The sequence below is a fragment of the Pithys albifrons genome, chromosome 7 (assembly GCF_047495875.1).
Source record: "Pithys albifrons albifrons isolate INPA30051 chromosome 7, PitAlb_v1, whole genome shotgun sequence".
NCBI lineage: Eukaryota > Metazoa > Chordata > Aves > Passeriformes > Thamnophilidae > Pithys > Pithys albifrons.
The window spans coordinates 51,459,936-51,485,211 of record NC_092464.1 but is presented as its reverse complement, the minus strand read 5'-3'; the positions used below and the strand labels follow the sequence as shown (position 1 = coordinate 51,485,211).

At 42.0% G+C, this 25,276-nt stretch overlaps 1 protein-coding gene across 1 annotated transcript in view; it reads right to left on the bottom strand.

Annotated features, from left to right (window-relative positions):
• Positions 1-4,848: 4,848 nt before the first annotated feature.
• Positions 4,849-25,276, bottom strand: part of POU6F2 (POU class 6 homeobox 2) — a 295,043-nt gene continuing 274,615 nt past the window's right edge. Inside the window, exons 8-10 of the mRNA XM_071560682.1 lie at positions 16,079-16,247; positions 8,544-8,712; positions 4,849-5,353 (exon numbers count right to left, since the gene is read on the bottom strand). Coding sequence (XP_071416783.1) covers positions 4,849-5,353; positions 8,544-8,712; positions 16,079-16,247 — 843 coding nt within the window. The remainder of the gene's footprint in view (positions 5,354-8,543; positions 8,713-16,078; positions 16,248-25,276) is intronic.

The window sequence follows — 25,276 nt, the reverse complement described above, 5'->3', positions numbered from 1 at the left end:
TACCAGGATTGGTGATGGAGCTGTGGAACTGGGAGACACAGCTTTGGTGGCCTTCATGTCCCTTGGCCTGGAGACAACCCCCACTCACCTGAGTGGCTCCAGGACAGTCCCAGGTGGATCCCTCTCCTCTCCTCTCCACACCTGCAGAGAAAACAAGACACTGCCAGTGCACACACCTGCTCTGGGCACAGGAACAGGGTTCAGTGCTGCACACAAAGTTCTGCTCCACAGTGCAGATGGATTTGCTTTCTTCCTTTCTTTCAGGCATTTAACTGTTTTTCTATTGAACTGATGGGAAATTACATGAGCTTGGATAATGTAAATAATGCATGAGGTTTAAGGCAAACACATGAAAGGAGCTTATTTTTCATGTCAAACAATTCTTTATTTTTTATGGTACAAATTAAAAGTGACAGATCTGAAGCTGTTAAGAAATACACAAAGTGCAGCTTTACTGACCATACAGATATTGCTCTAGATTAAGTACAGTTTTTGTCAGTTTTTTTTATTTTTTTCATGTTAAGCAACCTGTGCAGATAAATCAGCTTTGGTTTCAAAGTCAGAGTAGTAAGGAGCTTCTAAATATCCAGTTTGTTTCTTGGTCACAAGTCCACCACGTCGACTCCTTTTGCATTTATTTGTATTTTTTAACAACACAATACAGTCCTTTTTGTACTGCCATCTTTCCCTCTGCATGCTCCATGCATGGAAAAACAGATCTCTTTGCAGTGCTTCATAAGTGACCCTGGTGACCATTCTGTAGATTATAGCACATAGGACAAAAATAATAGTAATAATTAATAATAATAATAATAATTAATAATAATAATAATATCACTTTTTAACAATAAATAAACAAATGTGCCCCACATAATCTCAAGTTGGAAACAAGCAAACCACGTGACAAAAAGCTCATTACAAAATGTTTTCCAAACAGATTTTACAGTCAAACATTGACATGGAAATCAATTTCCTCTCTTATCTTCTTGTTTGAATGTTGGTCAATAACTGGGTACAAGTAGAGTGCTGAGGTAAAACACTGATGAACAGTTTTATTTTTGTATTTTTTTCAATAGTAACAGTTTAGTATTGCGAGATTGTCAGCAACATTTAGCCATATCTATACAATGTGCATATACCTACATACATTGAGCTTTGGTCCAGCATTGAGAAGACGAGCAAAGGCATTTTACATATTTCTTTTTGGTTATAGCTTGAGTTCTTTGATACGCCTCTACTTGTTCCTTCCTAGCTCCTTTTTGCTTCTTTGTTCTCTCTTTTTTTTTTTCCCTTTTATTTTCTTTTTTGGCTTTTTTTTTTCAGTAGCAACATAAAGAAATTGGAACCATTTGAATGCATTTGATTTCTTCAACTGTCCAAAATAGCTTTTTAGTGAAAAACTTAAAAAGACAAAATCAGAACAGTAAATGAATCCTTGGTTCATTATTCAAATAATATTTATATATATATATATATATATTTTAAAAAATTCAATGACCAATAAATTGGAAAACCATTAAACCTTCACATATGACTGAGAGACTTTTGTTTCATTTGCTGGTAGCACTCTATCTTTTAGTCACATGCAAAATTAAAAGGTATACAAATGTTATCAGTATACGAAAATTGTTTACCAATGGAAATGAGAAACGCCAGTAACAAAATAAACCCAAATATTTGTGGCCTTCTAAAGTTGTATAACTCACACATAATTATCTTCCTAAGAATCTGTTCAGGCACCATTTATGCCCCATAGCAAAAATTTGTTTATAGAAAAATTAATATAAGAAGCATTACAACACTTTATAAATAATTTACAAAACATAATACAAAATTAGAAAACTGTAAAAAAAATCACTGCACATGAATGGTTTTAAGACTGTGGGATGAACATTACTTTTCCTTCCAAGCTGGCAATTTATATTTATTTTACATTTTCACTGTCCTAGTTATATCCTTCCGATATGTACTTTGGAACAGAAGAGAGATTATGTAACTGCTGCCAGCATATTTTTAAACATTTAGCATCTTTCATACACTGTTTAGTTAACTTTTCTTCTTGGGGGATTTTTCTTCACAGAATTTAGAGCAGTTCCTGGGAGGATTGAAAATTTAGTTTTTAGGCAAGGAGCGGTTGGTGGGTTTTTTCCCAGGCAGCTGGTGGGGATGGAGCAGGGGAGGGCATGGCCTTAAGGCTGGCTGAGCAGGTAATCATGGATGTGGCATTAATGAGTGGGCAATTAGGAGGGTGCTGAGGACATCGGGAGGGTCTCAGGAGTGTCTGCTTTCAAACACGGTCTGCTCTTCCCCTGCTTCCCTGGTGGCTTCTGGATGCTGGACAGCTCCTTATGGAAATTGGGCTGTGGCCACAGGTTTGGGACTGTTTGGTGTATAGATAACAGATATTTCTGTGGCTATGGGCAGCTGTGCAGGGGAGAGGGTAAAACCAAAACCCAGAGGGGCATATCTTGGCATGGGACTCTCTTTGCATGCCCAGCTTGAGTAAAACACCTCATTTTGTCCCTCACAATCTGCCTGTGGTTACTGAGGTGGGCTTTCCCCCAGCAGTTATTTATATATCAACGGTTGAAAAACAGTCAATAACAATTCTCACTCTTCTCCTCATAAAAGCAATACTGAAAATATCCTTAAACACACCCTGCTGAAGCTTAAAGCCTAAAATGCATTTGCTGGATGTGAGCCCATGCTGGAGTACTGGACCGTCAGTGCTCTCCAACCCTGACCTCTGAGAGTGCTCACATTTAGATGCAGTTTCTGGCCCAGATGATGGTCTCTGAAACCTTAAAACTCCACCAGCCACACAACAAATACCACTCTCTACAAGGCAAATCCCATTAATAAAATAGCGAGGACTGAATTCAAAGCCCATTGGAATCAATGAAAGTCTGTTCCTTCCACTCAGTTTTCTTCCACTATAGCCTTGAGTACTTGAAAACTCTGTAATAAAGGTGTTATTTGAAGACTCCAGCACATCAGGAACTTCCTTCAGCATCCTGGATAGACCAGTAGCAATCCAATACAACCACCCTAAGGTCAAGGAATGCAATCAGGAGTTATACTAGCAGGGTTTTACTCTACTATTTCTACAATGAGCTGAACCAAATCCCCAGTGTTTTCCTTCGGGAAGACCTGACCAAGATGCAGCTCCTACCCTAAGAGAGGGCTGAACCCCAAGGGCTGAGCCAAAGATGAGAACTGCAGACAACCTTCACGGGCCAGCCCATCCCCCATGAAGAACCTGCAACACGTTTCTCTCCCCCTGAGCCTTGGTGTGCTTGTAGGTCCAGTGACCACAGTATTCTGGCAATGCTTGTCCAGTCCAAAAGGAAGCCACAGAGATAAACTGTCTTTGCAGGAAAATCAGTTGACCTGAAACACATTGCAGGTGACCCACCCTCCATTACCAGGGGACATTCCCTGGGTTTCCCTGTATCCCAATTGCTTAGGCTGGCCAGTGGCCACAGCCAACACCTGCAGAAACACACCCTCCTGCTGAAGAGGTGGACAGGGCAAGCATCAATAACATAAAAAAAGGCAGAAGGAACAAAGCACTGCCATTGACACAGTCCACAGTGATGTAGCGCTCAAAGCATCCTCAGCACTTCTCGGCCTGTCCATTTGTTTCCACCAGAATCTCAGGAAATTTCTTTGGCTAGCAGACTTTGGAGAGAAATTGCTTCAAACAGAACCACAATAGAGGTGCAGTACTGAACCAAGTGTGCAGTTCACATTTATGTTACAAAATGAGCTTTGGTAACCTCTCAGGTTTGTGGCCAAAGGACTGAGGAATCCCCAGCCACTCATTTGAGACAAAGCACAATGTTCAGTGTGGGCTGACAGTCCACCAGGCATAATCCTAACCCTTCTTGGTCCTCTGCTGCTCTGCAGCATAACAATAGAAAAGTCTTTGAACAGTATTGGGTTCTGTGGGCTTGGGGAAGGGGTGGAGAATGAGCTGGAAGGGAGGAGGCAGTAAACAGAATCAAAAAAAAAAAAAGAGAAAAGAAAAAGAAATGCAAACCAAGACATACGCCCTCAGAAGAGAAACAACAAACCCCACAAATCACAATAAAAAGAAGTTATTTTTTGGCACCCAAACACTAGGAGATTGCAAACCTGTTGACTAAAAGAAAAGAAAAGGAGGTGACCACTATGGGATGGCTTTAACAGCTGTTTGTACACACCTGGAGGGGTACAAACACAGATGAGAGAAACTAATCCTGCTGTTTTTCTCTTTGCAAAATACAAATGTAAAAATCCATAACGCAATTTTACACTCAGAAAAGAGTAGACTAACAATCTAGATTGCAATGCCGTGTTTCTGACTTTGGTTAATAGTTTTCATAGTGAATCAGCACTTGGTACCTGAAAGGCTACAATCACTCCTCCAGGTGGCAGGCTTGTATTCTCTTTTAAACAGATAAAAGTTTTTTCTTTTTCTTTTTTTTTTTGTTTGTTTTGCTTTTCCTTAAAATGTGTTCATATTTTCATAATATACAGAAAAAAAGTAAGCAGTTATTTGGTTTACTTTAAGTCCATTTAAAAAAACTGGCTTTTTCTTTTGTTTCTTTTTTTGGGAACTAATTCTACACCACACACACACACTAAGTGCTGTGTATTTTTTTTTGTTTTGTTTTGTTTTGTTTTTTTTAATAGGAAAACCCACGGACATTTATAAACTGTTCTGTCCTTCTCGTAGTTTTCTCAGTCTTTTACTTACAAGGGCGATGAATGGGTATTTTCACAGAGTTCAAACAGTTGCGTTTCTGTCGCTGCAGTTTTATTTTCTGTGTGGTTTTGTTTAGTTTTGCTCTGTTTAGTTTGTTTTTAGGAGTTTTCTTCCAGAGAGTCTGTTAAAGGCTCCATGGGGACTGCCGTGGTGGGCTCGTGCTGTTTCAAGCGTTTAATGGTGTTCTTCAGCGCTTGCCTCTTATTGCAGAACCAAACTCTAACTACTTCTCGGTCATAGCTCAGTTTCTCTGCAATCTCAGTCATCTCCTGCCCAGAGGGGTGCGTGTTCTTCTCAAAGTGGGCATTCAAGATCTCAAGGGCCTGGGGCGTGAAGGAGGTGCGCCTCTTGCGCTTTTTGGAGGGCTCGCTGCCGATAAACTCGGTCAGGTTCTGCATCCCTGCGCGGTGGCGGGCCTCAGCCTCAGCCATCCACCGCTCAAGCACCGGCTTGATCTTCTGGGCACTTTTAGGGGTGATGTCCAGCTTTTCAAACCTGGCAGGATACAAAAGGCCAGGGTTCAGTTTGGCTGTCAGACTGCTAGCTATAGTGTTCTCTTGGGCTTCCTGTGGTAGGAAAAAGTGGCTTCTCAGGATGGTGTGTCTGAGGGGAAAATTGAGAAAGAAGAGTCTTACACTGATGCTCTGCCAGGGTGGGACTTCCTGCCTGCCTGACTAACTGACTGGCAGAGGTCATTCACAATGGATTATGAAAACTGTCAGATATATATATAAAAAAATATATATATACACTTATAGATACTCCTAACTAGATATTTAAACTAACACAAAATGAGCACCACAACAACATTCTAAGTACACTAAATAATGCAGGTTAAGAGTCACATTTTCATATTTCTGATGATCTTCAAAACCCTTGAGACTAAGTCTAATTACAGGAAATGATATCAAAGGCAATTGCTTTTTATCATCCTGTCTTTGTGATTAATCCTTTTGTTTTCCCTCCCATCCCATGTTGCCCGAACACCACAGCTTTCATAATACAAACCAGTGGAAGTTTCTAGCCTCTGAATATCAGGTGTCCTTTCCATTTCTTCAGCAATTTTCACTGTTTGTAAGTTAATGCTATATCCTTTTTCTGGGTTGGAAAAAGATCCCCACAGCCACGGTGGTGTTCAGCTGAAACAGCTGGACACTTTGCAATTACCTTGACTGCCCCCACAATGTGCAAAGACAGACTCATGTTTTCCAGATGAAACCCAGCATAATAGTCTACTAATATGCTGTGGCACCAAGCTGAGTTTATTGTGGGATTTCTGCAAACTGTACCAGAATGATATCATTTCCTGTAAATGAGGTCCTCTATATATCATTTTGCCATCAAAAGTCTTTTGCCAAACCAGATTTTACAAGTATTATAAAACATCTGGAAAAGCAGCCACACAAAGCTTTAATCCTGTCAAAAACAAGCAGAAGAGCTGAGTGCACGTTTCAAGTCTTATAAGTAATTGTTTCTTTCATTTACTGAGTTCTTTTGCTACATGTCTTAACGCAAAAGACTTGCAAAACTCTTAACCCAAGTCCTCTGGTGCCACCCATTTGTATTTCCCCTCTTTGCTCAGTCCACACAGCATTTAACGTTGCAGAAAGGCAGCAATTAGTGCCTGGCATTGTCTGCTGTCCAGCCCAGCCGGTGCTGAAGCAGCAGCAGCACCACCACCGATCCCAGTGCTCTGGAGACCAGACCCACCCAGTCAGTGCCTTTGTGCAAAGACACTCCATCACTGGGGCTGGGCACTGTTCAGCATGTGGAGGCAGCAGAAAATACTCCACCAAGAAACAAAGCATTTCTCACAACCAAAGAGTAAGACAAGGAATAATTTCAGGTAACAACACTCCAGAGAACTGGTACCTGATATCCTAATGTGGTATTGGCTGCAAGGTGTTATTCCTTGGTGCCCAGTTGTGTCTTTGAATGTGTTGTCTCAAGTTAAAGAACACACTGTCATTTGCATGCAGAACATATTCAGGGGGGTCTATTGGTCACATGGCCTGCACAGGCCACCAGGAGACTCTGCTTGTGTCTTGGAGTTCATGGTTCAGCTTGTTTGCCTTACTGCCCCTTCCATCAACCCGGAGTTCCTACTGAACCTCCCTTGTTACCATTAAAAGAGAAGTTAAGTCTGCTGTTCCTGAGGAACTCACACTGCCACTGAAGCAGCTCGTCTTGGTGCTTGACAAAAACTGCACAGTCATAGCACATTATTACAGCCTGGAGTGGTATCCAGCTGGGCCAGGCAAAGGGAATTTAAAAAGCTGTAACCTTGCAAGGCTTTGGGACCAGCTTGTGCACCCACTCCTCATGTTCTGAGGAATTTGCCCCTCTAAGGAGCCCTCTGTAAAATGTCTCACCATCCCCCAATGTTTTCTCAAGGTGTGAGAAAGGACGAAGGGAATGAGAAGACAGAAAACCAGACAAAAGCAAAGGAAACTGTGTGTCCTTTAAAGGGTAGTACATTAAACAGCAACTTAAAGCTACAAAAAGTTGCAAATTGCTAAAAACTCCCCCCGCTTTAGGCATTCTTTACCAACTGACCACAAGGAAGACAAAAATAAAATAAAAATGTATCCTTAGCAATAGGGAGCAACAGCATTCATATCACTGGCACTGGTTGTTAGTGTTGATACTGCAGTACATGTTTGGTATAACGATATACAAGCCTTGAAACAAATTTCCCAGCAGTAGTATCCTTGTATAGACTGAATAAAGGTTATTTTCTACAGGGAGGTATCTTATAAGAAAAAACAGTAGGGGAGACCGTAGAAGTGAGAGGATCCTATGGAGCTTTTTGTATTTAACAACAATCAATGGGTTTTATGGAAAATCATTGAGCAAAATGTGAGCTGCAAGCTCACTACCCCATACTGATGTTATTTATAACCTTAGTCTTTAACTGCAGGAAAAGTACACTTCCGTTCTATGGGGAATACATTAAAAGTATAAAGAGCAGATAAAAAGACAGAGCATTTCATGGATCACCAAGAACAAAATCCACTTAAATGAGCTTAGAGTTGGTTTCTTGGCTTTCACGGGTGGAGCAGGACTATAAGGCATTGCCCAAGAGGAAAAAGCTGTTACCTAAGTGTGTTTGTTACCTCATGCATAAACATGGGTCTGCTTTAACACACAGACATGCATATAAAGGTGTTTGCTTCCACTTTAACTCTGCCAGACTGTATCATGACTTCTTGTGATTAGGACAGATTTCTGTTTCTGTTTTGCATACGTGGGTTTGTCTATTTTTTTAGCAAACATTTGGGTGATAAAAGATGCATAGCTGCTGGTTTGCAAGATAGCAGGAAGGCTATTTTTTTCCCTTCTGTGTTGCCTAGGTAAATCATCATTAACATCCTCTATGTGAAGTGCTAACCACAGTAATACAGGTTTTAACTTAGCAGGGATGCAGCCATGAAATATTTGCTCAGTAACCCTATCTGTAGAAAATGGCACAGTATGAAGAGGGTCAGCTGGTGCTTATCCAGCATCAGCAGGGTCTCCAGCTCATCTACAGAATTAAGTCTCAGTGCCAGGAACATTGTTTCTCACTTGTTTAAAAAAGAAGAAAGAAAAAAAATAAAAGACCAAAGTTGCTCTAGGGTTACACGATAAGAACATTTTATCTGTCAGCTAACAACATTATTGGCTAATTTAAATCTCAGATTAAATAACGACCTGCAAAGACAGCAGACAAACACAAGCATGCTCCTTCCAACAAGCTGCAGAGTCATCAAGAACCAAGGGAGGAGAGGAGGGTTGATGATGAACTGGTTACCTGCAGATGGCAGACTGGCTATAGGCTGGGCCTTCTGTGGCACTCAGGGCTTGGCCCACCTGCGTCTGGGTCAGGCCAAGGGACAGGCGCCGGATTTTAAAAGCTTTGGCAAATTCTCGGATTTCTTCCAGGTTCACCCCATCCACCTCTCCAGTGGCTGTTTGAGGATCTGTTGAGATAGTTTTGCAATCATATCAGTTCTGTGCATCACACAGCAGTGGGACAGGCTCACACCAGCTTTCATTGCCAAGATGTTCAGTTTTTGTAATACTTTTCCCTTTCTCTTCTTCCCCAAACAGAAGCAGATTTGCCTTGTCAGGTGTGGCCTGAAGCACGTTCAGGTTGCTACCATGCCACCCAGGCTGCAGTGTTTGCAGGTGCTGGGGGAAGGTTTCCAGAGGCATGTGGAGCTGCTGAACTGCTGAACATGGCCAGCTCAGCTCAGGGTGAGGGCCTGCCTGGGCTCCTCACTGCCATTTAAGCCTTGCAAAATCTTCCCTGGGTTGAGGAGTCATGTTCCCTGTTTTCCCTTCTTATCACACTGGTGTTAATGTATTTATTTCCAGTCTGTGAGGAGGGCTAAATATATGTATGAACTGCTTGGATTTTTAACTTGAAATCAAGACTTGCTGCTGTATCTTAAATTAATGCCAAATAAGGACATTCACAACCATTCCTTCCCTTTTCCACAATATCCAACACAAACTACCAGCTGAATGTCCAAAATAATTCAGCAAATGAACAAGCCCAAACCAAATGCTGCCTTTAAAACCTCCTTGATTAAAAAATTGTCTTTTAAAATATGCCCTTCTGAGAAGGAGCCTTTCAAGCTTTTCATTCTGCCTCCCATCAGGTTGATTATCAAGGAGCAGCAACACTGGCTTTGGATGGTAATGCTGCACAGTTTTTTACTTTTACATTAGCTCCTCAGAAGATAATGCTTATGATGCTGTGAGAATAAATGTGTCCTTCCCCTCCACAGCAGTTTCCTGACGCAGGAGCCTTTGTCCCTGGAAGGGCACATAATAAAGCATGTCTACCACAGGAAAGCTCCTTTGGAGCTGGATAACTCGGTCAATTTAGGACTTATCAAGGGAAATGACACAACAGCTGGAGAATGGAACTCTCTCCCCCCTCCCAAGCTACTGATCCCTGACTAAATGAAAGTGTTTGCCAAGTCAGAGCCAGCGTGGGACTGGGGCGGTGGCAGATTTCCAAGTGCTGTGGAATCCGGCACGGAGCGGAGCCACTCTCCCAGTGAGACATCTCTATTGTTCTTCACCCCATTCCTCAGGCTTCCAGGGGAAAAGTCTGCAGCACAATAGCCCCTCCATTTCTGTAAGTGCAAGCAGTTGGCCAAGGACAGTGCTGGACTACATTACCATTCTGAGCCCTATATGAGAGAGGTTCCTGCTTGTATGGGCAGAGCTGAGGGCTGATCAGCATTGCAGTAACAAAGCTTTTATTTTCAGGGGTTTATAAGCCTGGTGGAAAATTTCCTTATGATTGAAACATCCTATAAAAGTATCTTTTTGTCCAATAGTAGACAGGGGAAAGGGTTTGCTGATGTAAAAATTTAGCCTGTGTCTATTTGTTGCTTGAGTGTAAGAAGCACACACAGCAATAGTATTTTTAAAATTCTCCTGTATGCAGCCAGGGACCACATGAACTGTGCATGCAGGTAAACATGCACATAGGCTGAGCCTAATTTTGCCAGTGCTCCACTCTCAGAATCATCTCTTGTTCTCACTGCTGTACTTGAGCTCACCTGTACACCCATGCACTCATTCAGAATAAAGCTGGGTGCATATTTGCTGTTAAGTAGTCAGTGCTATGGCAGTGGCCACTCGGGTTTGTAAAGTAACTGGAGTCATGAAATATCGCCTTTAGAGGTGTGGAATTTTCCCGCTTGCCCCAAACACAGTCTGTCCAGCACACCACTGAATTTCAGAGACACAGAACGGAGCTGCACACTCATCTGCCCTTTGGGTCTCTGAAGAGCAACTGATAAAGGCACAAAGCATCATAAATACTGGAGAAAACACACCGAGATGCTGACCCTTCCTCACCTCTGTCCTTCCTGCACTCTAAGGATGCTGCCTAAGGTGCAGCCAAGGACAATGGAGGTGTTCCCAGACAACAAAGCAGCAAACACCATGGCATTTGGCACCTGTAATCCTCACAAAGATCAGTTAGGAATAAAAAGGGAGTAGGAAAACGAAGGGGTTATTTGCACACATGATTACAGAAAAATACTGCCAAGTTCTGCTGGATCCTTCTGGTGTGGCACTGTTGCAACTTTTCCTGCTTGGGGGCCTTGGATGAGGGAAAGCTTAGGCTGAGATCTCCTTGAGATAAGCAGAAAACCTGTGGTGCACTTCACTGGTATGGAAGCAGGATGTAGCACATGGTGGAGTGTCCACTGAGAAAAGGACTTCATCCTTCCATAGCATCCTTGGAAGCAGGGAAGGACTAACAGCGGTGGACTGAAACACTGAAGCCTTTTACCCCTGAACTCGAGGGAAAACAGCATTTGTATGAAATTGGAACCACTTCCACTCTGGATATGATTGAAAGCCCTTGGAAATCCCCAGATCTTGTCTTCTATCACCTCCATAAAGCACAAACGAAGACCACTCTGTTGACATCATCATATAACAGCACCAGTCTGTTTACTGCCATTAAATACCATCAATACACAGCCTTGCATTCTGTGGACTAATAAATATACACACAAATGAATATATTCAAACAGGTAATGGACTTTGTTTTGGCACATTCTGAGCTCTCAGAACAGCTGAGCATATTGTGCACTTCACATTTAAGGAAGAGTGGCTTATTGAAGATGGTAAATAAACAGTTGCTTCTTAAATTAAGTGGATATTCCAGGGAAGACAGCCCAATGCCAACAGGAAAACTGAGAATACCAATCCCACTGCATGGCTGGGATCTACAGCAACAGCATTTCAAGACTCCAAACTGCCATTACTGCATGAGAAAACAACAGCTGTTGTGTCTATGGAACCACTGGGTGCTGGAGAAAGTAAGAGAGGTGTCTGGGACCATTTCAGGGGATATGTGTACATATCCCATAACAAAAAGGAGCACAGCTAAAACTCTGCCAGTTGTCCTGGTGGATGGTGAAGGTAGATGAGCAGAGTGGAAGACATAAAATCCACAGGCTCTCCTGCACTGAAATTCCTGTTTTTTCTACTGAAGGGAATACTTCCACTTTTGAATTCTTCAGAAAATCCTGCATGAGTTTGCTGGTGAGTGAAAATATGCTGTGATTTTAATAGTTAGGGGAAAGAGCTGCTACAGAGACATCAGTGCACCCTGAAGGAGAAAGCAAATTCCTGTTGCACAGAGTTCTACCATGGGAGGGATCACAGGGGGGATGATTTCCCCAGTTAGACAGCAGGAGGAATAGCTGGCAGAGGAGGGCCAATGGGAAGTAAATTGGGTAGGAAAGGCAGAACAAACATTGACAATGGAAAATAGACTGGAGCTCAGGGGGAAAAAAGAGAAGAATAATTTGTTTATGGGAGGCATTTTAATTTTATAGTAACAGATGACAGTAAAATGAATTTGGAAGGAAGAAAGGAACTTCATGGAGACACAATTCTCAGCACGAGGGGGAAACCAGTGATTTCCACAAAGAAAACATATGGTGGAGAAGCTACAGAAATGAGCAGAGGGATGTATTTCAGAAGGGGAAAATGAAATGAAAAAAGGGAGAAACAATGATGTAGAATTGAATGAAGAGAGAACAAAGAGGACAAAAGAGAATAGAGACAGAATGAGACAATACGAAGAAGGAACAGGAAGGGTAGAGATGAACCTTGCAGTCCTTGCTTAAGCAGAACTTCTTTTTAAATATCCTTTATTTGGAAACAACCATTTTTTTTGTCTTTAAAATAATTAGCCTTTGTTGCTGATTAGGGATGAAGGGGTGATGATGAGATAAAGGGGAAAAGCTGTAAAGAAGCCCACAATCCAGGGGGGAACACCAGCACAGTGGCAACTTCAGGTTGGGGTTGGCTCCGTGCTCTCCAGAGGATGCTGGACAGACACCAGAGATCCCTGAGGGGGCTGTTTCACCTCTGCCTGTGTGAGAGTGCTGTGCCAGTGGCAGAAGGGAGCTGATCTCCCCTCACATTCTGTCAGTCTGGAGGAGCCAGGGCCTGGGGGAAGCAGGCAGCACAAATCCAAAGCAGCTCCAGAGGGGTTTATTTATGTATAAATATCTCCTATGTTGTTTTGCTTTTGGGGGAGCTGTTTCAGGAGATCCCTATCAATAACCTCTTCCTTTGGAATGCTCTGAAGATCTGAATCCCAGAGAGTTAATGCCCAAGTGCAAAGCCTTCCTGAGTCTGATTTTATGGAAAGTCACTTATGGTTGTGGCTCTGGCCTGCTTTGTGACAGGACAACAGCACAGAGAGACTGAGAGAAGGACTGACAGAGAGGACTGACGGAGGGACTGACGGAGGGACTGACGGAGCGGACTGACTGAGGGACTGAGGGACTGATAGAAGGACTGACAGACTGAGGGACTGACTGAGGGACTAACTTGCTGCTTTTCTTGGTGATCATTTTCCATACTCCTCTGATGGCTTCCAGGGAGTGTGGGAGTGGCGTCAGCAGGATTTGGATGCAGAGGGGCAAAAATTAACTTTTAGTGTAAAGAAAAACAAATGTTGAAAGGAAAAAACTAACCTGAAGACTACTAAGGAGCAGGGATTTGAGACTGGAGTGGAGGGAGAGAGGGCCTGGCTGCAGAGAGTGGTGATCACGGTGGTAGAAGAAAGAAAATAGGGAAAAAGAGATAGCACTGGTGATAAAAAAAGAGGAGGACAGAAACTACCTAATAAAATGTCAGGTAAAAGGGCACAGATACGGTCTGGGGACAGCGACTGGGAGGAATTGGAATGGGAAGGGAAGTTAGGTAATGATGGACTGTGGAGAAAGAGCTGCAGGGAGAAGGCCAGAGGAAGGTGGAGGCAAAGGAAGAGGAGATAGTGGAGAGAACAGCATGAGCAAGGAATGGGACTGGAACAGGACAAGCAGTGAATGGAGTCAAGCCTGAGAGGATCAAGTGAAAATTCTGTGTTCATTCATGTATGTCCCAAGCTGATATTCCTGTGCCTCACACTGCTCTGCTCTCAGCCAAATCCATAAGCACAGCACGTGTCTTACTCCTTTAAGAGCAGGACCAACAAGATGACAACAGAAGGATCTTCTGTGAGGCTTTTCCATCCATCCAAGAGAAGATCTCCTTTTTCCAACTACAAAGCATTATCTCACCATATGACTGATTTACATTACTGTTCTTCCTTTTGTAACAACCTTGGAATTTACCCAAGGAAAGAATGAAGGAAAAAGAACATCCTTGGAGCTGCACAAATAAACACTCAGAAGCTACAAAATGCTGGAGTTACAGCAGCCCACAATACAATGTGGCACAGTCTTTGAGCCCTGGAATACCAGTTCTTTTTCATGTGCCCTGTCCACTGCACAGGATGAATTGCCCTTCATTACAGATGAACTGATTGATGTATTGCTTTTTTACTTGTTCAGTGAGTGGCCCCAGACCTCTATTAAAACTCTTCACTAAAGACATCTCCTCTCGAGCTCTTCTGGGTTTTTTTGAAATCTTAATTTATTTTCTTGTGTTTCTACAAGATGAGGGTCTTCCCCTTCTCATTCACAGAGAAGTGGACAGATATTAAGGGAAAAAGCATTTTTGGGTACCTAGTCTAGGTCAAGTAGGAAATGATGTTTTAGACTCTGTCTTTAAATGGTTCTTGATACAGTTCCACAGTGAAAGTGCACTTAAAATTGCAACTGTGAGCACCAGGTTCTTCTGTAAATTAAAGTCCATAGTCTCAAACTGGATATTGAGTGAGCACTTGTGAAAAATTTCTTTTAAGTGATTTGCCTGCCATTGCACTGGAATTACACAGCAGACAGAAAGCTGCAGCTCCTCAGGCCTCACCATCCCTCACCCTCCTACAGCTCCTGCCTCAAACGTTCTGCAAACTGGGGAGCAGTTCAGGGAATCAGGCAAGGAGCAAACCTTGGGACAACAGCCCACCTGCTGCATGAGTAATTTTGATGCATCCCTAGGACAATTCCATTGGGAATGCACTGAAAGAAGGATGAGGAGAAAAAAAAAATCATGATTGCACGATTTTAATCACAACAATATGTTGTTATAATAAAATACATGTTCTAAAAGGACTTGCATACAGCTGAACAAACAACTATTTTTCTAGCATTTCCTAACTTTTGATGGATTTATTTTGCAAACTTGAAAGGGCTTCTTCCATGTTGCTTTTATTTTAAATAAGAATGTCCACAAGGGGGGCTATTCTGGACTAGCCACTGAAAAATAACTTTTTCCTTACCAGCTCTTTGACTCAATTACCTCACATAGACAAGGGGTAAACTTTATATTTTTAACATGAAGCCTCTTCTTTGCCTTCCTCCTACAAGCAGGTCTGCATGGGAAAATTTACTGACAGAGCAACAGCAGTATATTTATATCACTATAATTATACTGTATCTATATGCAGATATTTTTATTCCAGAATAGAAGTATTTGCACTGGGAGTTCTATCAGCATAATTTTACCACTACAGCTCTACTAGTCATTTCCCCATGTAAACAATCTCTGAAATAATCTAACCAGGATTTCTTCACGTCTTTCCTTGCAAGACAGTTTCTCTAAGCCCTTCATAAACTCCTACGGGCCACACAATTTACATTCCCAATATGGCATGAGCTGCAGTGGTTGAGTATCACTGAACAAGGTCACCCAAATCACTCAGATTTCTGCAGATGTGCAAAAACTGTTAATGCTTCATATGTACACTTTCAACCTGTTGTTTTTTTGCTGTGTGAAGGCCAAAGTCAATGCTGATAAGGTAATAGCAAAGACTGATCTATGTGATCTGGAAGATCAGGAAGCTGCTGGAATCCTAACACTGAGTCTCAGCTCCTTCACTCCAGCAAGATTCTCTCTTCTCCTCCACGTGTTCCAGCACAGTTTTGTTTAAATAGTGCAAGCCTTTCCTGGCAAGAAAAGTCTCTAGATCTGTGTCATATGAGAGTCTGTAACACAGTTCACTATATATAAGCAAACAAACAAGCAGCTTAACCAAAAGCAGGAGGATCCCCTTGCCCACCAAATTCTGAGAAATACAATTCATTGTATTGACTGATTCAAAACCTTCTAATTTCAAAAAAACCATAAACTACATTTCAGTGATAAGAATTGCCCTCATGAGTCAATTAATGCCTGCTACCATTTTTATGACCATTTTCAGCATCGATTACAATTTCTCAAGGCATGTTTGCCTTAAGCCCCATCCAAGGCAGCACTCAGTGGTTCTCAGTGGTGAGTCACTCTGCTCAGCAACACACGATCTACCGTATTCCAAAAAACAAAAGGAGGGAAAGCAGATGGGGAAACTCAGCAGCGAGGAGGACAAACAGAGGGGAGCATTCAGGAGAGCCAGGGAGCAATACTTACTGCTGACTAACTGGCCCACACTCAAAGCTGAAGAGGAGGAGGATGAGGAGGAAGAGGAGGAAGCCTGCCGCACTGGGCTCTGAGCCAGAGATGCTTGACTGTGAGCCAAATGCAGGAGGTTGGGCTGGGAGGCTGCTTGTCCCACGGGCGTCTGGGAGGGCTGGTGGAGCTATATGGCAAAATGTAAAAATAGGCATTTAGAAAGTGAGGCAGTAACAGAAAACTTCCCATGCACCATCTCACCCATCTGCTTCTGGGGAGCAAATCACACAGGGGCACTCCACACCATGGGCCTTGTTCAGGTGACAGAGTGTTACAGCAGGAGCAATCTGAGCTGTTCTGGGTGTTGTCCTGCAAGTTTTACTCAGTTTAACTGGACACTTCATCTAATTAGAAGTTAGTTGCATTGTCTGAAATTGGTGATGAGAGACCTATGACATTCCCAGCAGTATTCTGATTTATTAAATACATGAGCTTACCTGTTTTCTGAGTCATGAAGTCAGACTTTTATTCCCTACATGGATTCTCACATAAATCACATTGTTTCAGAGCAGTCCTTTTGTACTGCAGGACCAGGGCCAAGAGGAGAGGGAATAGGGAAGAGGACATAAACCAGGGCAAAATCCCCTTCTTACAGGAAGGAATCATTTGCTTCATGACATCAGAGCTAGCAAACTAATGAAAATGACAAAATCTTATTTCTCAATGGATAAATTGTCTTTGACTAAAACACACAGGGAAACTTCTAAGCCCCATTCACGTCAGGACTGTATCCAGTAGGACACACCCAAAAAGTCTGGTGAGTATGGCAGATGCAAATGACACTCTGTGATGCATGAATTTGACTTTCTAAAATATTTTTTTACAATTTTCAGAGGAGTGCAGTCTTTGGTTGTTCACTAGGGGAAAGGAAAGAACCATTAATCCATCCTGCCTATAATACGCTTTCATGTGGGATTGAAAACCAGGAACATTCCCTGGTACTGATTTTCACATTAAATTCCAAGGAGTCTCTCCACAGAATGAAGGGACACAATGGAGCTCACAATTCTGAAATGGATTCTAGCAGTCCAGTAAAGGCCTTTCAGAGTACAAGAATACAGTATTATGTTCTGATGTACTCTGGTGACCGCTACTTATTGCACCTTTATTTTATGTTGATTCTTGGTAGTGATCAAAAAAGATCACGAAAATATCCTAAAAGGCTTCACTTTTCAGCAAGAGCTGTTATCTGCATTTTCTAGAAGGGGAAAAAGATAAAGGCCTATTTGGCCTTGCTTGAAGTCAGTAATTCAAATCTATCCCTTGAATGCTAAGGAGTATGAGTTTTTCAATATCTAACTGAACAAATGACTTTAGAAAAGGAGCTACATTCATTAGTAATAGTAAATTATATGTATTATGCTCCCAGCACACAGAAATGACTGAAGCTAAGTAGGCAACAAATTGTATAGCCCTGGAGATAAAGGTGTCTGTTCACAGTCAAGATGACACGTTCCTGTGCAATATGTATGAACTATTTTAACGACACCATTCCTGTTACAGTCTGTTTAAGAATGGGAAAAAAGTACCACTTCTTTTTCTGCCTTCCACATGGAATGACTTAACAGAAGATGAAGCAAAAAACTTTGATTTACTGTTTAAAAATAATGATAATTATTTATCTGATCAGTTTTAGCCTCCTCTGACTTCCTTGGGGATGACTAAACACAAGTATTTTATTATTGCAAGGATTTTTTTGTTTGTTTTGATCAAGCACATTTTAAAAATATTACTGGTACTTTATCAGGGGGATAATAGTTGAGAAGCTGACTGAAAGGTTTCCAGATTTCAGACTCATTCAAGCACTGGGCATCTTTAAAAAATTTCTCCAGGGATTTTATCTGCAGAGAATTCCCAGCCCAGAATATCTGCTTTTGTAATATCTTCTCCTATGGAAACATCCTGTGAACACTGCAGGAATGGACTGTCTGCCCATCCATTACACCCACAGCCCAGCCAGGCTGCAGCTTTCAGGAAAGGCAGGAATTTGGGGTCTGGGTCTGTTGTCTGAGGGAGTCTCTGGCAAAACAAGAGATTTCAACCTCAGTGAGGGAAGATAAGTACAGTATTTAGATAAGATGCTGCTTTCACACCATGTGGGACAGTCCTGAAGATGTTAGTACTTATCCATGAGGATGGAGGAGCAAATACAGCAGCTCCTTAAAGAGAAAGATCTGCCAAATTATAGCCCAGTCAACTAAACTTCAGCCGTGGAAAAGTACTGAAGAAAATAATCAAACAATTTGTAAGCAGCCACAAGAAAACAAGGCAGCGACAGCCAACAAGGGTTGTTGGAACAAACTGTGTCAGAGCAATCTGCTCTCCCTCTCAGACAGGGAAATTGGCCTTGTGGACAGGCAAAAAGCAGTGGGTGGTTTGACTTTACAAGTGCCTCACCACTCCCTCGTGTGACACTATAGCCCAAGGAAACACAGTTTAGGGGAAATTGCCACAGGATGAATGCAAAGGGAGCTGGAAAACAAAGCTGAGAGGGGAGATGTCTGTGCAGAGGGGTGCAGGCACAGGGCTCCACAGAGGGCTGATGTTTGCCATAGCTTCTTAATGACCTGGGTGATGGAGCAGACAATATCTTTAGGGAATTTCCATGCTGATGATATGCTGGGATGGAATTTTGAGAGGCTGGATTACAGGATTGGGAATCAAAATGCTCCTGCCAGTTTGAACATTCCAGCTGCAATCCTGGGGTGTTACAGAAGTGAAGGCAGTTCCCATTCCAAGCTGTGTGAGTGGGAGTGATGGTTGCAGTGCTTGTGAAGTGTATCTTTTCTCCCAAGCACTGGAAAGACCTCTGGAGAGGGGAATGCCATGTCCACAGCTTGGTGCCAGACTTCAGGAAAATCTGGACCAGCCAGAGGAGAATAATTAGAGTGGCTGAATGCCTGGGAGTTTTCTGAGGCTTAGGAAGACACCTGGAAAGAATTGTCCATGTTAAATCTAAAGTTTATAAAATAACTGAGATACCCAGAAGCCTGGTGGTTCTCTTGTTGAAAGTCCAGAAATCTTTAAGCAAGTAAAAGAAATTCTCAAAATTCAGCTGGACAAAAATGAACGTTGCCAGTGAAGTCTGGATATACAGCAACCTTCTGTAAATCAGCAACATGGAAGGGACATTTACAGATTGTTGGTTTCTACCTCATTGCTCATGAGGGAGAAGCGAGAAATTGGGTTGAAGAGGCTGAAGAGTCACCTTAAGGCCTGACCAGAGGCTGAGGGAGGATTCAGTTTTTAACTCCCTACATAATTTCCAGCACCCCCTCTGCTTTACAGACATGACGGTTAAGCTGTAAATGTCCTGCTTAAAGAACAATGATAGTTATCTATGTCATGAAATTGCATTAAAATACTCTCTCTCTTCTCATCCACTATAATTTCCACTCCAGATACAGCCTTAAGGAGAGGCAACGATTAGATTATGAATTAGATTCCAGATGACAGAATCAATTTGAACTTGCAATAGCTGACTTTTCCCAATTTTGGACACGTACATATGATATGAATTATATTTATGACTGTTGTGCATCCTCCATCCAAAGACAGAAGGAGGCTCAGGAATCACAGAAGCAGTTGCTGTAAGTGCCATTCTGTGGAGGTGGATATAGTAGACATGCCAAAATGATGACTGTCTGCAACACTGATCACTATCTGGCAGGAATATGGGTATGCACACTGCAGCCTGAGGAATGAGGGGAATATGAGAAGCATAAAGTGCATCATAATACTTCATAAGAATAAACTGAATGTTGCAAAGGGCCTGATTCTTATTTCTTTTACATCAGCTCTATGGTGCTGCTGTCAACAGTGAGGGCAGTATTGAGTGATATTGGAGAGACAAAGAATGAATTAGGTCTGTAGGACTGAGTCTTGGTTTTAAATTGTGTATGTTGGATATTCCTGTGCCTGGGGTGGCTGACTGGAGTTCTGCATTAAAGGTCTTAGGAGATCAGGGATATTGTTCCCCTTACCCAGAAAGCTGCACACCAGTGATGGAGTAAGAAGGTATTTTGGATAAGGGAAGAGAAACTAAGGGGGGGGAAATAAAAGTTTTGACAGCATATTGCCCTGTTTCATAACAGAACTGCCACTTGGCTTTACAGAGAGTCTGGACAAAGAGCAGGGGCAAAATATGGACTTAATGGAAAGGAGAAGAGAGTAATGAGTTTAAATTGCAGTAAGGGAGGCTCAGGTCAGGCACCAGGAAAACCTTTTGAATGCTAAGGAGAGTGGCCTGGGTTGCCTAGGGATGGCAGGGAACCTCCATCAGTGGAGATTTTTAAGACCAGGTTAGACAAACATCTGTCAAGAATGATATAGGGACAGTTGATCCTGCCTAGGGGGAGGAAATGGACTGCATGACCTCTCCAGGTCCTTTCCAGTCCTATTTTGCTATGATTCAGTGAAAAGGAAATCTGAGAGATGAGGAAACACAACAGATTAGAGAAGACAGAGGTGAAAAAGACAAATATAACAAAAAGGGCAGAAGAGATGAAACTAAGAGGAGTGGTACAAAGAGCAGGAAATACATTTTAAGCAATCCCCTTTATGACATAAAGATTTTCAATTTTTTCTCATATCAGCTAGTTCTTCCTGGGAAACACGGACATCAGCTCTAGTAAGGACTAAAGTCCATGGAAAGTGCTGAAAATAAAGATCTTTATATGAAAAGACATTCCCAGACACATGGAAATTCCAGGATAATGCCTTTCAGAAGTAGTAGTGTGTTTCCTGCTTCCATTTTTCCCATAAATGGAGTTCTGCCCTGTTTACATTTACTAAAACGTTTCCTAAAGTGTCACACATTTGGTTTTGAAAGAGAGTGGTGCTGTGATGAGGCCTCTGCACTGTTCAAGAGCACCATGGCAGATGAAGTCTTACTTCAAACCTACTCATGTTTCATGACCAGGCATGGGCTTCAAAGGTGTTTCCCTAAATCTTCCAGCAAATGCAAAGCTCAAGTTAATACACATGTCCACACCCTTCATGCCAAATCACTCTCATAGTCAACTCTGCCACAATATTTCACCAATACTTCACCCCATCACCCCAGTTTAGCTGACTCAAATAAATTCAAATAAATGAATACGGGAATCTGCAGATGGAAGATATTTGATCCTTAATAAGCATCTCCTCTCCCAGCATAGTATAACATAGTGCAGAACACAGAGTATCAGAGGTGTCTGTCCACACTGCTTAGACTGGCAGGGCAGGTGCATTTGGGAACCAGCAGCAGAAAGGGCTCAGGCTCACACGGCACCAGATGAGGCTCCAGCAAAGTGCTGGGGACAGCACTTGGACAGCACCTGCTGATGGTTTATTAGAGCTTTCTGTGGGATCACAACTACCCTCAAAGTACACTGTACCTGAAGGCCTTTCAACTTGATAAATGAGGCCAAGGATACAGCTGGACTTGTGCAGAAGATATAACTTTATATGCAAATCAGGCACAACAGTCATCTTTTTGATCCCTATCAGGGATGATATAATGTCAATATAACAGCAGTATTACCACCAATACATTAATCCCTAATTACAAAATACTTATTAATAATGTTAATTAATGATGCAATATTACAATACTATTACAGCAACAGTTCAACGTGTAAGTGCATGACTCAAAGGTGACACTGATTAGCCTGGAGAAGAGGAGGCTCAGAGGTGACCTCATCACTGTCTATAACTACCTGAAGGGAAGTTCTGGCCAGGTGAGGGCTGGTCTCTTCTCCCAGGCACTCAGCAATAGGACAAGGGGGCACGGGCTTAAGCTCTGCCAGGGGAAATTTAAGTTGGATATCAGAAATAATTCGTTACAGAGAGAGTGCTCAGGCATTGGAATGGGCTGCTCAGAGAGGGGGTGGATTCACCATCCCTGGAGATTTTTAAACTGAGCTTGGCCGTGGCACCGAGTGCCATGATCTGGTAAATGGACTGGAGTTGGACCAAGGGTTGGATTTGATGATCTCAGAGGTCTTTTCCAACCCAATCGATTCTATGATTCTCCTGCAGTGAACAGTGATCTACTCTTTCTGTGCCTGAGTTGCTTAGAATGACACAGACAGTGCAGTGGCATCTTCCCATTCCCAATGGTTTGGTGCACTGATGACTTTTTTGAGGTATCCTTCTCCTACAAGTGCTGATGCCACAAAGGAAACTGGGCAGGAAGAGATGTGACTTGCAAGTCATGCTGTGGCATGGAAAACCTGATGTAGTCCTTTGTACCAGTAAATAGTCCAGTAATACTGACTTTCAAAAATCTAGTAATTCATCCACAGATTAAGTAGAATATTGCAAGGATAATGGTGTTGGGAAAGAGTAAGGAGTGAGAAAAATTGTCCCCCTCACCACTGAAAGCCATATAAAACCCAAAGCAAAAATCAAATCGGATTGAGACAACACAGTTTAGTGACTGTATTGAAACACAGAGAAAGAAGAGTGCATTTCTCATAAAACAAGACAGCATCAAAGCAATAAGAGCATTGCAGAGAGAAAACAAGTGAGAGCTGGCTGGATTTTAATGGATTTTAATGCAAGGGATTGCAAGGACTTGTGACAAGATGGTAGGGGGTATGTGGCAGGTTGAGACTGCAGAAAGAATGTCTAGCATGAAATTTGGAAACAAATACACAAGGATCACCACAGGCCCATCTGAGAGGTATCTGTGTCTTTGCAACAGTTGATCTGGAGCATGATAGGCAATGACAGGGATGGGGAACTGACTGGGTAAGAAAATGCTGCCTAGTGGCTCATTTTACTGTGTTAGAGTTGGCAGAAGCCCAAAGCTGGTTGTGCTGTGAGACACAATGAAATATGAAAAGCTCTGGCAGGCAGAGTAGGTAGAACAAGACTGAAGACAACTGGGACTAAGGCCTGATTTAATGAAGCTGGTGTGTAGAAGGAAAGAGCCAGGCAACCAGGAGAAGTGATCTCTCTTTATGAGAACTAGAGGGTACGTAGAAGATGCTTCTGTATGGGTAAGAAAGTAGTTAAGAAAATACCAATTAGTAGGAAAGCTGTTTAGGGAATTCATAAACAAGAATGTGTTTGGAACCCCAGAGATCACTGGCAGCTGGATTCTTCTTACCTAATTTCACTCACCTTGGAGTTAACTGATGATCCTAAAATAACTACTAGCCCCCTCTCATGTCAGTGAAGACAACAGATACCTTAAGATACCTATTAGAGAGTCAACTACCTAAAAATTATTTTATTTGGACAGCTTGAGCTGCCCACTGGACATACATATGTCTCCTTGTATATGTGTATAGAGGAAATCCAGTTAACCAGCTTACACCAGATAACTAACTACTCTGACTCAAGTAGGGCAAATCCTCCCCTAAATTTCACAGGACTGAAATGTCAAGTTCTTCTGTCAGCTTTGCTGGTGTTAACATTGTGTTGTTAACAACGTGAAACAAAGTTTTCAAACCTGATAGGAAAGGACAGTGTTAATAAGTTGTTACAACAAGCTCATGTGTTCTTGCAAACAAAGTGCATTTAGCCATACAAGCCACATCTTGGCAAAATGCCCCAAGAGGCATGGAGGAAGCACAGGAGTTAAGGCTACAAGGCACTTTTCTGTTATGGGACACAAAGAGCTCATAAAGCAAACAACAAAAAATTAGGGAACACATTGCCCTTTCTAAAGAAAGGAGACTACAAGTGAAGAACTAAGGATTTATACCAAATTTTAAAATGTTTTTAGCTGCCAGCAAGAAAACGTGGTGGACAATGGGGAAGTTGAATCAGCAGGAAGAACCCATGAATTTCTTCAGTCAGTACAGAAGAGCAGGAACAATTTACAGATCCCGTTTGCAACAAGTCAGGGGAGCATTCCAAGGAAATACAGACTGGATGAGTGCAAAGGGACTCACACCACAATTTAGTGACACACGTGATGATAACCAGGGCAGCAAAGATGTATTATGGTGCATACACCTGCTTATTGGAAATAACTGCTCAGTGAACAGAGATAGGGAAACACCAGGATGGTAGAGTGTATTGAGCTAAAGAAGGAAAAGGAGGCTGAAAATCTTATAATGTTATTATGTTAAACAGTGATGGATCCTCACTATGACCATGGCATTCAGTTGTGATCAAAAAATCTCAAAGAGATTAGTGTGGAAATTGAGATGTTTGGGAGATGAGCAATAAAAAGTATTAAAGGCAAAGAAAAACTCATTTATGAACAGAGATAAAAAGAATACAGACTAAAACAAGAGTGCAAACAGCTGCCTGCTTTAGAATGTCACTGCAGTTTCTAGGAGAATTCTTGCTGTGTGCACAGATGCTGCTGCTTAGATTAGCAAAATCTTGCAAAATAGTAAAAAATTGATTTTTTTTTACCTACTCAGTGTAATTTGAAGATGAACAATCCCTACTGTAAGTAGTTTAAAGAACATAAATAAAAACCTATTTATACTTAAAGACAAGAGGAATAGAACTACAACAGACTTGCTTGTGTACATTAAAAAACAATCTATTTATAGTAGAGGAAAAAAGCACTGCTTTACACTACATGTAAGCAATCTATGAACTCATTTCCACACGGAGACATTGAGGTTTTAGCCTGTCAGGTTTGAAAAAGTTGTGTGAATAAATAACACATGTAGTCCACCTAAGTAAAGCTGGCTGGAAACAATATCTGAGGCATTTAAGTCTTCAGTTCCCAGGCACAAAGTGAGCTCTCCTTAGCGACTTACCAAGGTTCCCTCACTGTGACTCAGCTCAGAAGCAGCAGCTTACCATCATTGCTGGCAATCCCCTCTTTTGCTCCTGCACTATTGAGTTTCCAAGGAAGTGACAAGTGGAGAGTCAAACTAGGATCATCTCTAACTGGGACATTTTTACTACATTATTTATTTCCTGCATTTATTTCTCCACGACATTCTGAAAACTTTCCTCAAACTTGTGTTGTGATCTTTCCCCACACTGAAGCTCCAAGACACCAAGTGCCTTGTGACACCACTTTCAAAAATGCTTTGAAACCCTGCTGAGCCCTCTGGGTTTAAGCACTAATTCAAATCTTCTGAAAATGAGATTTTAAACTTTATGACTAAACATGCTATCATTAGTCGAGCAGTACAGTTGGGCTAAATCTTTACCCAAATATAAAATAAATTTGGGATCTCCTTAAACTTTGTG